Source organism: Pelodiscus sinensis, chromosome 5 (assembly GCF_049634645.1).
Source record: "Pelodiscus sinensis isolate JC-2024 chromosome 5, ASM4963464v1, whole genome shotgun sequence".
Lineage (NCBI taxonomy): Eukaryota > Metazoa > Chordata > Testudines > Trionychidae > Pelodiscus > Pelodiscus sinensis.
The window spans coordinates 45,067,551-45,080,943 of NC_134715.1; the positions used below are offsets into that span (position 1 = coordinate 45,067,551).

General features: G+C 37.2%; 1 protein-coding gene across 1 annotated transcript in view; it reads left to right on the forward strand.

Moving 5' to 3' along the window:
* SLC7A11 (solute carrier family 7 member 11) overlaps positions 1-12,344 on the forward strand; it is an 87,322-nt gene extending 74,978 nt beyond the window's left edge. Inside the window, exon 12 of the mRNA XM_006124420.4 lies at positions 660-12,344. Coding sequence (XP_006124482.1) covers positions 660-727 — 68 coding nt within the window. The 3' untranslated portion in view covers positions 728-12,344. The remainder of the gene's footprint in view (positions 1-659) is intronic.
* Positions 12,345-13,393: the final 1,049 nt, after the last annotated feature.

The following is a 13,393-nucleotide window of genomic DNA, read 5'->3' on the forward strand; positions in this document are numbered from 1 at the left end:
TAGAAATGGTGTCCCTGGCCTCTGTTTGTCAGAGGCTGGAGAAGGATGGCAGGAGACAAATCACTTGATCATTGTCTTTGGTCCACCCTCTCTGGGGCACCTGGTGCTGGCCACTGTCGGCAGACAGGCTACTGGGCTAGATGGACCTTTGGTCTGACCCAGTACGGCTGTTCCTATGTAATAGGAAAATATTTCTAACATGTAACATGTTTAAACCAGTGCATTTATATTATATGTACCTATTTATTTGGGTTTATTTTGGATCAAGGAGATTCTGACACAGAATATGGGTGCATCATTTAGCATATTTGGGCCTTAGTCCAACACTGACATTATTTTCAGATAAACAACTGTGCAGAGAATTAACTCTAGAGATAATGTCTAAATAGAGAGAAAAGTCTCGCCAACAAATGAGAGCCCTTCTATGCTTCATAATTGTTCTCTTTGGCACAGAGCTGAGCAAAATATTACTTGAAAGGGTAAGACAGTGGTATGGCTCTTTAAATGGTACATTTTATGATGCTATGACAGGTACATCTAAATATTTATGGACATGTATAATTGGTGAGTTGTACAGCTCTTCTAGGAGAATCTTCTTTGATTGCTTCCTACATATCTCCAGTTTCTTTAATAGTTTCTTTAATATTTTATCTTTCCAGGTAAGGTAACTGAAACCCTGCAGATCATCCTGGAAGTTGTCCCAACAGAAGATAACTTGAAATCATGATCACTTACATCCTGAAGAAACAGATGTTGCCTGTATGTCCCAATCCAGCTTGGAACATTCACGTGAGGAGAGTTTTTTCCCTCCCTGGACGTTCAATGAATTACAAGAGCAAGACAATTACAATGAAACCTGAAAATGAATTGGTTACCAGAGCTTTAGGTTTTTCTTTGTTTGTTTTTTACATTCTCAAGTTTTCATACAAACAGTTGGTATGTAGAAAGTATATTTGCTCTGTGTTATAAAATAACAGAAGCCACAGAACTGCTGTGGACATCAATTCCATCTCTTCTGTCTGTGAGAGTAGAAAACAAAGAACAATCTCATCCATATTTCTCTTTTATAATATTCAAGTTTAGCAAGCCTTAGATTCTTCAATTTGGGGATTTTGCTGCATTGTCAATGACCATTTGTTCTGGAAATGTTTTTGTAATCAGAAATAGTGTTTCTTACACGTTGCTCATGAAGAACCTAGACTTCATTGGAGAGAAGGGCAAGGTAAGACTCCTTAGCTAAAAGTTTGGGTCAGTCTTGTTCTTCCTCTTCCTCCATTCTTCACTCACATGTTTCACATGTTACTTCCCTTGTCTCAATTTAAGTAGCATATCAGTTCCCCTTATACAAACATAGTGACTTCACCCATCTTTGTGGTGGACTAGTAGGATTGTTACATTTCCTAAGGCTTTTTTTTCCCAATAGATGAGTATTGAAAATAGATATTTAGTAATTTGACCCATTGTATAAGTTTCCACCAGCCTACTAGTTAGCACTGGTTTTATTACTTCCATGGTAAATGTATAAGAAATATCTCTGCTTCGAGTAAATTCTTTCAAATAAGACAAGACATTTAAAATTCAACCATTGAACATACATGAATATTTGTTGTCTAGGCAAATGTGGATCTGCAGTCCTCATTTAGGCAAAGCTCCCATTAAAGTCAATTACAATTGTTTAACAGATGTGATTGGAAGTGTCACCAGTTCTGAAATCAATGGGAATTTTGTCCAAGGAAGGACAGCTATTTTGGAATAAACATTCTAAGTGACAGGCAAACTAGAGAAATTTGGAATGTTGAATTGGATATATACACAACCTATGGGATATTTTCTTATACACATACCATGTTCTTAGACCTCGAAATCTCATCAAATAATGTTCTCCTACAAAACTTACATCCTTGTTCCCAATTGTTTCAACTGAAACTAGAAATTACAGAGGAAACCGAATTGCAAAAATTGAAGGCAAAATGGTTGACAATCAAAACAGGTTGTTGTTGCTGGGGGTTTTCAGGTTGTGGTTTGGGGTAAGTTTAGCTCAATTGTGACTTAGCTTGTCCCTTCCTGTTGATAATACTTTGCACAGTAGGTGAACATTAAAATATTTTAAATGCTTAAGAAAATGGTTCTATATTTCAAAGACTACTCCAGCCTTATGATAAGATTTTACAGTTAATATGTTAGAATAAAAGTAATTAGATATTTAATGCACTACTTGTAAAACTGTTGCCTATTAGATCGTTTGCTTTTTCCAAATTTTTATGAAACAGACAAAAGTCTTTTAAAGTGATAAATGCTGAGGAAACACTAGAACTATCAAAACTTCTACAGTTAAATGGATCCTGTCAACCTGAAGTAATCCAATTTTAACAGAGAAGAGGTTTGAAGTCTGTACATTGCTTCTGAGTTCTCCTGCCAGTTTTTGTGGTTTTACAATCACATTTTCCTGATTTTTATGCACTGTTTTTCTCTCCTGTTTGTGTGAAAGACCCACAGAAACAGGGAAGATGTAATAATTGACTAGATTGTGTGCGGTTAGTGTCACTGTTTCCTCTGTGCTGTTAAATGGACAAAGTAAATAGGACAGTATTTTTCCTCTAATCTCTTTCTGTTACAGTAACATTAAGAAGTTGTTTGAAACTAGAGTAGGCAAATATCTTCAGACACATTTTTAAGTTGACTGGATCCCTTTAAGTTTACTCTTGTATTATTTTCATTTTCTTGTTAGAGAGGCTGAAATTTAGAAGTGTTAAGAGAGTCTGTTCCAACATTCACTTTTCACTTGCATTTGTTTTGCTCATGCAATTATTTTTCCTAAGAGAAATCATTTCATCTTCTGCAATTGTGCATTTGAAAGAAGAAAATAACTTGTGAAATAACAATTATTTTTAAAATGGCACACATAGGCTTATGATACTAAGTATTTATTCAATTCCATGAATACATACAATGTTAATGCAAAAATATTTTGATGGGATGTCCACTGAGTTACAAAAAGTCAGTACTAAGAACATGTGTTGGGTGCTGAAGCAATGGGAATGGTTGCACAAAACAAAAGAAATAGACAATATAGAAATCCTTGAATGGTGTTCTTCACCTTTTCTAAGGTGTCATCTTCAAGATCCCCCAAAATAGCATTTTAAATCTATGTTTGTTTTTCTCATTTAGGGCCCAATCCTGCACCCACACAAATCAATGAAACTAGTATAGTGTTAAAGATTTGTGTCCTACTATTACTAGTTTGGATAAGAATCAGGACTGTAAACTTTTATACTCCTTTTTTTCACCCTCAACATCTTTACCAGGCAACTACTACCAAAACACCAGTTCCTGGGAAGATGGGACATGATTTTTTTTTCTTTTTAGTGTTGATCTTTTCAAGCTCTGTCTGATATTCCCTATGCAGGCAGAACTCCCAATGAAAATGTTATCACTGGAAAGACTTCAGAGAGATTCTGAGTTGCAGTCCTTAGAGCACAACATATAGCTTTCAGCCCAGGGAAAGGGCAGGCCACAGTGAAGGTAAATCATCATTGCACGCTCTCTACTCCAGAGTACTCTGGGGACAGAAGTGGTCTAGAGGCATGTTTAAGTTATTAGCATCCTGCCCATAGCTCTCTATGGGCATCAGTGTCATCCAGAACTTCAGCAGTGCTGCAGGTCCAGCTTGACATGCCCATCCCATTCCTAGCCTCCCACCATCTATGCCTGACCATATGAAGGGGTTATCATATAATAGCTTGATGTTATCTTACTAAATTAGTGCACTGGGGCTATTCTCCTCTATTCAGATCCAGGGCTTTTAGAGCCCCTTTTATGCTGCTCCTTCACCTAGCATGCAGGAGTTGGAGTGGCTGTGAGGATCTCATATTTCAGGAACAGGTCATTAGGTCCTGAGAACCATGGCTTTTGTTTACCTTGATGTCAAGGAAGAGTGGGTAAATACCAGGTTTTGGGCTAGATCTGGTCCATGTGGGTTAGCTCCTGGAGGTCCCCACTGCTATATTTACTTGCATGGCTGCAGGTACTGGTGATTGCAGCTCCCATTGGCTGTATTGTGGTCCGTTCCGCTTCCCGCCACTCTCATTGGCCTGGAGCGGCGATCTGCAGCCAATAGGAGCAGTAATCCCAATACCTGTTTCCATGCAGGTAAAAATAGCAGCCGTGGCTAACTCTAGCAAGCCACTGCCATGTTATTGTCCCTGTTGTAAAGTCTGTATAAATCACTACTAAATCAGAACAGCAATGCTTTGCACTTGCTTACCACAGGCATAAAGAATTCCATGGGTACAGGCAATGAAGAATCATCTTAAATTGACCAGCAGCTACATAGTCTTAATCTGCCCTGTAATTCTTCCTCCGAGCAGGGAATTGGATTAGATAGTTCCGTAGGTCATTTACAACCCTACATTTTTATGATTCCTTAACTAATCAGGAGAGGAATTACATGGACATTACTTTCAATTATGAATATCTGCGTGTTATTTGTTACTGCATTGCCTCCAGATAATGTGGTGCCAGTCAGGGATCAAGATTCCATTGTATTAAGCATTGTTCAAACATGCAACAGTAACACAGTGCCTACCCTAAAAAAGCTTATGGTCTGAGTATAGTGGGCTGTGTCTACATTGGCAAGATTTTGTGCAAAAGTTGTTGCTTTTGCGCAAAATCTTGCCACCGGTCTACACTGGCCGCGAGTACTTGCACAAGAATACTGACGTTCTAATGTATAAAATCAGTGCTTCTTGTACAAATACGCTGACGCTCCTGCTCAGTGATAAGCCCTCTTGCGCAACTGTTCTTGCACAAGAGGCCAGTGTAGACAGGCAACGTTAATTTCTTGCGCAAGAGAGCGTCTACACTGGCATGGATGCTTTTGCGCAAAAGCACATCTCTTGCGCAAAGGCACATGCCAGTATAGATGCTCTTTTGCGCAAATACTTTAACACAAAAACTCTTGTGTTAAAAGTACTTGTTCAAAATCTTGCCAATGTAGATGTAGCTGTGATGTATGTGACTGGTGCTAAAATACTAGATAAAGGCCATATAAATTCCTAATAAGACTATGTAACTATTTCCACCATCTATGAGTAGTTATAACTTCTAATATAACATAGAAAGGGCAGTCTAAGAACAAATCTGGTTTTTATTAGCATGCTTGCTAAAACTAAGTCTATATTTTAAACAAAAGACATTATTTCCATATTTTTAAAATCAGTCCGTGTATGTATGCACTCTTTCATTCATATCTAAATATTATTACTGTAGGACTGTGAATGTTTACAAATGTTGAGAAGATGCTAAGATGCATTTTATCAATGTAGACATGCAACATTGTAGCATTTTCCTGAAATTTAAAAACCTATTTCTATATATTTTCCAAATATCTAACACTTCTTATGCAACCAAACTCTTAACTGCAATGTAGCTTACCTATATGCTCAGTTCTAAACACACACACACACACACACACACACACACACACACACACACACACACACACCCCTATAGTACATAGGTATGCATTATTTCCATAATTCATATATTAAAATTGTTTAAATAAACACTTATAAACACTAGGAAAGAGGCTACTAGAAAAATGAATACAACTTCTGTGCTATATTTTTCTAAATACATAGAGATAATTTACTTTGTGTACAGATTTTCAAATATTTTACTTTGATTTTGCAGTTCAAGACAAGTAATATCTTTTTACTAATATATAGTCACAAAACCTGCTTATTATGATCTGTTATAAATATATATCTGATCTGGCACAATCAGTTAAAAGGTCAGTTGATATTAGCGGTTGTGGCTGAGAAACAACATCAAAAACAAGACACTAAACAATTAAAGCCAGTATAATAAAGGCTTTGAAAGTATATCCATTATAAACTCCATGTTGGCCTTAAACTTCATGTGATATATTTAATCTTGAAGGCTGTAAATATATTTATTTATACAAAATGTGGTATGATTGTTTTGACCGGAAATAGTTAAATTTTTTGAAATTTGTCACTTCAGTAACATTTCTAATTTTTTTTTCCAGTGGAAAGAAATTGAATAAGCTTTCCCTGAAAACTTTCTCTTGCCCTTTTTTTTTGTTTTTGATTACCTAGTATAGAGCAAGTGCATATTTTTTTTAGTTTTGAAAAAAAAAAGAAAATTGGAATTTTGAATTAAACATAGAAAAATATATTTTAAAAAGTGATGCCCTACCTTCTTCAATCCAACACTTAAAAAAAAGCCTTCTGTTTTCTTTTAATCGCAGAAAGAGACAAAGAAATATAACTTTTCTTGGTGGTTGAATGTGACTGTTCTTATTTCTAAATGCAAATCATTCCTAATTTTAACCATGAGGATTCTACTATTAAAGGGGAAAGATTTTAAGTTATTGTTAGTATAATGGAGAGTTAATTTTCATAACATGCAGTAAGATGAAAGGGACTTTGCATATTATCTAATGCCTTCAAATTCCCTATGCAAACCTGGCCATTATATTAGGATTTAGCCTAGCTTAAACAGGTGGTATGTGTTTATGAAGAAGATATTCCAGCTAAAATATTTCCTGATGTGTACTATATCCATATCAAACATTGTATCCAATGATTTTTACATCCTGACAAGTATTATATAGGGTAGGACATCTGATCTTGTTTAGAAGTGGGTAGGACAACTAAGAGCTGGAGCTGGGCTCTGGAAGAATCAGCTTCCATTATAACATAAATTAACCAGAATAAGAGCAAGTAAAACCAGGCTGATGAATTTAATTTGGTGCTACTAACCTCGGTGGGCTCACTACTTCAGCTGGACCATAGAATGAATACAATTCCAATGTAGACAGGCCAGGTTATGCTTAATAAAGTTGTAATACTCAGCCAGCATTCTACAGTCAGTAAGATGCCAAGAGCAGGAAGTGAAGTATGCATGGTATTCCGTGATTAGCACAGTGTACTCATATGGGTTGTCACCTATGCTTGTGCCCATCCTTTGCTGTATGCAAGCTGTGCTTGCTTTCACATACTACCAAAGAACTAAGCCCAGTAATTTGTGGTCTGGATTTCTGTTCAAGCAGTTCCAGTGGCTGATGTAGGGTTGATACATTAGGACTACTGGAGACACTGCAAAATAAAGGCAAGATTTGCTACTGAGATGTTTAGTTATGAAGGCTACTCCGCACATCATGAAAGGTCATTTCTGCTTTATATGTTTATGAAGAGATTCCCTGCATTGTCCCACTCATCTTTTTGTATCAATGGTGTTTTGGTAATGGCTGGCCTTGCATTAAATACCTTGTCACTAGTGTCTAGTTGAGACATATTTGGGACTCTCATTTTTTTCGCTCTGTAAAATGTTATATTTTGGCACCGGATATCTTAACTGTTATGTCTGCATAACAATTGTATCATTAAGCTGCACAATGTTAATGATAATGTAATTTCACTTTATGCTTTGTGGCTGGGATTTAGGGTTCAGCTGTCTGTATACATCGGGTCATACTTGAATGTATTTTCTGTTCACCCCATTTTTGTTAAAGTGCAATATATTAGCATGTTGACTTTGATTACAGATTTTTACATTGGCCAATGGATTCTCTTGTTACCAAACTTTGTTAGCCAGGACTGGATTTTGCTTGTATGCTGCATTTTTGGCAAGGAACTCCAAGAAATTATAACTACATTGACTTGCCAATTCCTGTTTACATTTTTTTGTTCTTGTTTTATATTTAAAGGAAATTTAACTTAAAAATGTTATTTTTTTCTTCAAGCAAATGGGTTTTTGGGTGGGGGAGAGGGCTGCGGGGTGGGAGGAGTGGGATTCTTGTAAATGTACCAAGTAGCTAAAATACACTTCTCAATAAAGGCTCAAAAGAGCTGGCAGTTTCAATTTGCTTTAAACACATTATGACAAGAATGCTAACAAAATTACGTTCTAAAACTGGGTTTTAATATTTTCAGTCTGTCATATTTATGAGGATCTACAGTTTCTACAATAACGTCTGTGGCTAGGACCAGTGCTCATTGCACATAACTCATTCTTTTTATGCATTCTCTCTCTCATAGGGAGAGCTACAAAATTTTCCAGATGGTAGTCATTTCTTCAGATGTTTTCCCATTCCCAGCTAGATCTTTGAAATGGAAAAACTCCTCTTCATCCCCCACCCCTTTCTTAATGTTGCTGGGATCTCATTGCAGTGGTGTTAGAATAAGTTTTAGGGTGGAGATGCTGAAAGCCACTGAACAAAACTGTAATCCTTCTATATGATGGAATCCACTTCAAATCGGAGGGTGCTGCTGCATTACAAGAACCTCTAGCTCCAGCACCCCAGTTCACCACTTAGAATTAACGCATCTGGAGGTGCACGTAGAGTAAATGAGCCTGAAGTAATTATACTCATAACACATCCCTCAGTCCAGAGTGCTCTCTTTTAAAATGGATTAGATCCTAGAGTTCTAAGATGCATTTGGTTTTTTAAACCAATGTTTCTAATTGCATTTTAAAAGTGCTATTTGTGACACAAACCTTTTCCATCCAATTGTTGATTGGAGTATTACAACTTTGTGGATGGGAAGTATGGCTTTAAATATTGTGGGACTGTTTTTATTTTTTCCCTGATGCCCATTGGCTTTCCCTCAAGGAAAGCCATTTGAGGCAGTTTTAGCTGCCAGCAACTATCTGCTACTCAGTCATTACTGTGTAATTGGATCTAAAGTACATTGTATAAATTACTAGTAGCAAGCTTTGCTTGCCTAATTGTGGTATCTAGCTGACTTCTAGGGATACTAATCAATGCATATGCATAGTGCAGTAGACTGAGAACTGTATGGCTGAGTGAATAAGTCTTGGAGTGCACTTGCTCTTTCTCAGTCTCTGCACATTTAATGGTTATAAAAGTGTCAAAAAGATCTTGGCTTTAAAATGAGTACAGTGCTTATAAAAGGTGCCAAATTGACACAGCACTGGAAACTCTGCTCTGTGTATAGACAAACAGGTTCTTTGGTTGTGGATTTTTGTAATTGTTTCTTATTTTATACCTAAAACAACTGTCAGAAAACCATATGTAGAGTTTTTATAGGAGTGTGGTATCCATTGAATATGTAGCAAACATTTTAGTTAAAAGCTTCCCACTACTGTAAATATGGAATCGCTTTATTAGGGGCAAACAGTGTAATACATAGAGCACAGTCAGGTGGAAGCAATGAATTTTTTTTTGAAAGTCTTGGGCATTATTTACTCATTTACAGGTTTGCTGTAAGAACCCCAGCAGCTGTTTTTATTGGAAAACTGATATGTGCTTCTTTCAAATTGAGCCTTTGCATTGGGATATATTGTTTACATCCTTGGTATTCTATTTCTTTCGCCTACATTTTCAAGATGCACCCTGACTTCATTTGAAGATTCTGAGTATCTATCAAGTGAAAGCATCTCCTTTTAGTGGCTCTATTGCAAGTGAACATTTTATGAGATCTGCATTTACTTTAAACCCGGGCACCCTTCTCCTACATTTTTAAAACATTTTTTTTTCATGTTTGGGAATTGTCATGTCAAAACAGAAAATGAATTATCCAGCAGATACCAGATGAAATAGTGTTTTTTCCAAATTAAAGTATTCCTGATTTTCACATAACTACCATGAATTAGCATATATAACCCACACTCGAGTATAACCCACACTCGAGTATAACCCGCGGCTTCTTCTGATTGTATAGAAAAAGTCTTAGATAACCCGTGGATGAGTATAACCCGTGGGTTCTATACACTAATTCATGGTGATTGCACATACCAGCTGCCAGTGGGGGGAACGAGAGCACAGCACAGGCACGCTGGCCGGCCTGCAGGAAGGGAGCTGCACTTGCCCCCAGGCCCTTCGCAGCTACAGTCAGGAGCAACCCATCCTCCTCTGGGCGGGGGAATGGAGAGCACAGCGCAGGCTTGTGTGTAAAAATAAATGTGTATACCCCGCAGACATGTATACCTGTGGGGAGGGGAGTGTTGTAAAAATGTGTATAACCCCCGGGTTATATACGCTAATTTACGGTACATGATTTCAAGCACTTCCACAGCAACTCTTCTCAAGATACTGTAAACAGAGGCTATTAAGAGTTTTTCACATTCACTACCAAGCCTCTGAAGAGTATCTTGCATGTGTTGCTGTATTTCTAATTTATCGCCAATGCTAACCCATTCCACTTACGAAAGATATGAGGACAAGTATAAAAACCAGCCTAGTTTTTGCCATTTGCACTTTTAGAAATTAGAATGTGTATTAGGAAACTAGTAAGTACTAAAAATAGAGATATAGTCAGATTTTTAAAATGAGCATATCGGTCTCTGCATGGACACCAGAACATTTGCACATGCATAATGGGTAGTTGTGTGCATAACATCCAATTTATGGCTCAGCTTTTCATTTTCATAACTAACCACTTGTGTATGCAAGTGTAGATTTTAATGCATTGACACAAGCATGATTTCAAATATCATGGCCCGCATTGGAAAAATTTTCCCCATCAGTTTTAAGGGGAAAAGTTTGGAATTTTTTGAGACTGAGGGCATTTCATTCCATATTTTTTAATCTTTCAGATGATCTGATCTGACTATAGGCTGCTTGGGGCAGGGAATGACGTTTCCAGGGAGTCCTCACTATATTTTGCAGGTGACATGCTGCATAGTGAAATTCAATATTCATAAATTACCTTGGCTGCAGTTCATATTTCATAGCTCTGTTGGCTAATTTATGTGCCAGATATATTAAAATAAATCATTAAATGCTGTGAGATTTGATGTTTATTCTGCATGCAACGGCACACCAATGAACAAAACTGCAGCAGTTTTTACTGATGCTAAAGTCTAGCTACCTGTGATTTTATAATAAACATGAATCAGAAAAAGGCACAATAAATCATTTCCTGTACTGTCAGCTTGGCAGAAATGATTTATCTTACCTTTCTGACAAGGCTGGATTTGACTGCAAGCCTCAAACAGCTTGACTGTTGCTTGAGATCAGGCAAAGGCATTCTAGGGCATGAAAAGCATGGTAACTTATAAAATAGCATGTAGTGTACTGGTGCCATATATGTGTGACAATATATGAACTCTGAAGTGCTTCAGGTTATATTGCATGATAATTATTATATCTTACAATGAAAATCCTGAAGCAATTTTAATTCCTTCTCCCATATCTTAAACAAAACAATTTTCCATTTTTTCCCCAAAATTGAAAACAATTTTTAGAGCACTCCAGAAAGAGGGAAATGTAAAGCTTTTATCTGAAGTGGACATGCGGGTGATAAAATTCTCCATACCCCTGTTCAGCTATGTTACTACTTTCAGAAATGGAATAGCATTCCCCACTGGATACTTAGTGAAGTGGAAGCCCAATACTCCTTTTATCCATTCTTTAGAGATATTTTTGTATGTGGGCAAATATCTTAGACCGTGCTGGCACTACTATTAGGTTTTGCTCTGTTGCTGATGGGCTCCTTACAATGATGCCTGCACCAAACTTCAATACTTGAAATAATACATTCTGCAGCTAAGCAACTGCCCTGAACAAAGGGGCTGTGTCTACACTGGGCCACTTATTCCGGAAAATCAGCCGCTTTTCCGGAATAAGCTGCGAGCTGTCTACACTGGCCCTTGAATTTCCGGAAAAGCAACGACGCTCTACTGTACAAAATCAGCCGCTATTCCGGAAAAACTATTCTGCTCCCGCTCGGGCATAAGTCCTTATTCCGGAACACTGTTCCGGAAAAGGGCCAGTGTAGACAGCCCAGTAGTCTTTTCCGGAAAAAAGCCCCGATCGCAAAAATGGCGATTGGGGCTCTTTTCCGGAAAAGCGCGTCTACATTAGCCACAGACGCTTTTCCGGAAAAAGGGCTTTTCCGGAAAAGCAGCCTGCCAATGTAGACGCTCCTTTTCCGGAAAAACTGAAAACAGAATAGTATTCCGTTTTAAGTAGTTCCGGAAATTCATGCCAGTGTAGACACAGCCAGGGTGAAAAGGAATTATGGTGTCAGGCTTCTTGCCTGTGTTTGTGTATGGATGGCTTGTGTATTAACAGTAATACTGTGGCTCATTTGGAAGATGTGCTCCTATTGGTAACTGTTATGTATGTGCCAATGTACAGAAGACAGATTGGTGCAATATGAGTTCGCACATGTTTTGTTATGTAGTGTAATTTGAAATGTATTTATACTCAACCTGTAATGCTTTTAGTTGGCTTCCTCTTACACTGTATATGTGGTTTTGATATATTTGTTCAAAGCAAGTTGTGTAGAAATGCATTTCTGTGTTGGAAGTTTAATAAAAAAATCAATAAAACATTCTTTAATATGTCGGTTTCATTATTGTAATAATATTTCTAAGGCAAAGCTAGAATGGCTGCATTGCTGATGCATTTGTCCAAGTTTCCATCCCTAATATGCAAGAAGAGACAACCAGAAAGCGTAAAATCACCTGCTGTGCACTTGCACGCACACACACACAATACAGTGTATGGGGAAAAGGCTCTAGATCAGAATCATGGGAAAGCACTGCACTCACAAAGCATCCAAAAAAAGCTGGTTGGCATGGCATAGGGATACTGGTATGTCCTAGAAAAAAATCATCCCAATAGTTTTATTGCAATGGATTTATAATCTAGGCAAACACTTAAATGATTTAAACAATGACATCATAAAATAGGGTACAATAAAGCACTAATAGCCTCTTCAATCTCTCTCTCCATACCTTTTAAAATATCTCCTATTCCCCAAAGTAAATGGGGCAAAATAAGATGGGACCGAATTTTCTCATACATGACTGACTGATCATAAAATAACTGCCTTTTCTTTCCCTGTGTATGGCTAATAATGAAATGTCCCAAGAAAAGGATAAACTTAAAAAACAACAAAAGGTATGGTAGCACTTTATAGACTGACAAAACATATAAAGTGCTACCAGACCTTTTGTTGTTTTTTAAGTTAATCCTGTACAGACTAACTCAGCTACACCCTGAAGCCCTAGAAAAAGGTACTTCTTGGCTATCGGTAGCTTGTGATACTTTTTGTCTCTTAGATGAAGAATTCAAGGCACATAATGCACTGTAGAATAAATTGATTTGCTAGCATCTTCCATCCAGATGTGTGACTTTGTAATTCAATTGGTAGTTTACCGGATCATTTTCACTGAACTACAAAGCTATTTTGCCACAATGAATATGCCCCTGTTTGAGTAGCAGAAAGTAGCCATGACCAAAAGTAAGGATTCTTGTTATAATCTTAAATTTTCAAGCAATATTTGCCCATCAACCTTTTGTACCTGTAATTTTAATAAAAAGAAATACCAGGAAAGACTCAAAACAATGGTGGGTGTATGTTCAGAATATGGTTAAAATATTTATGCTTAGTTT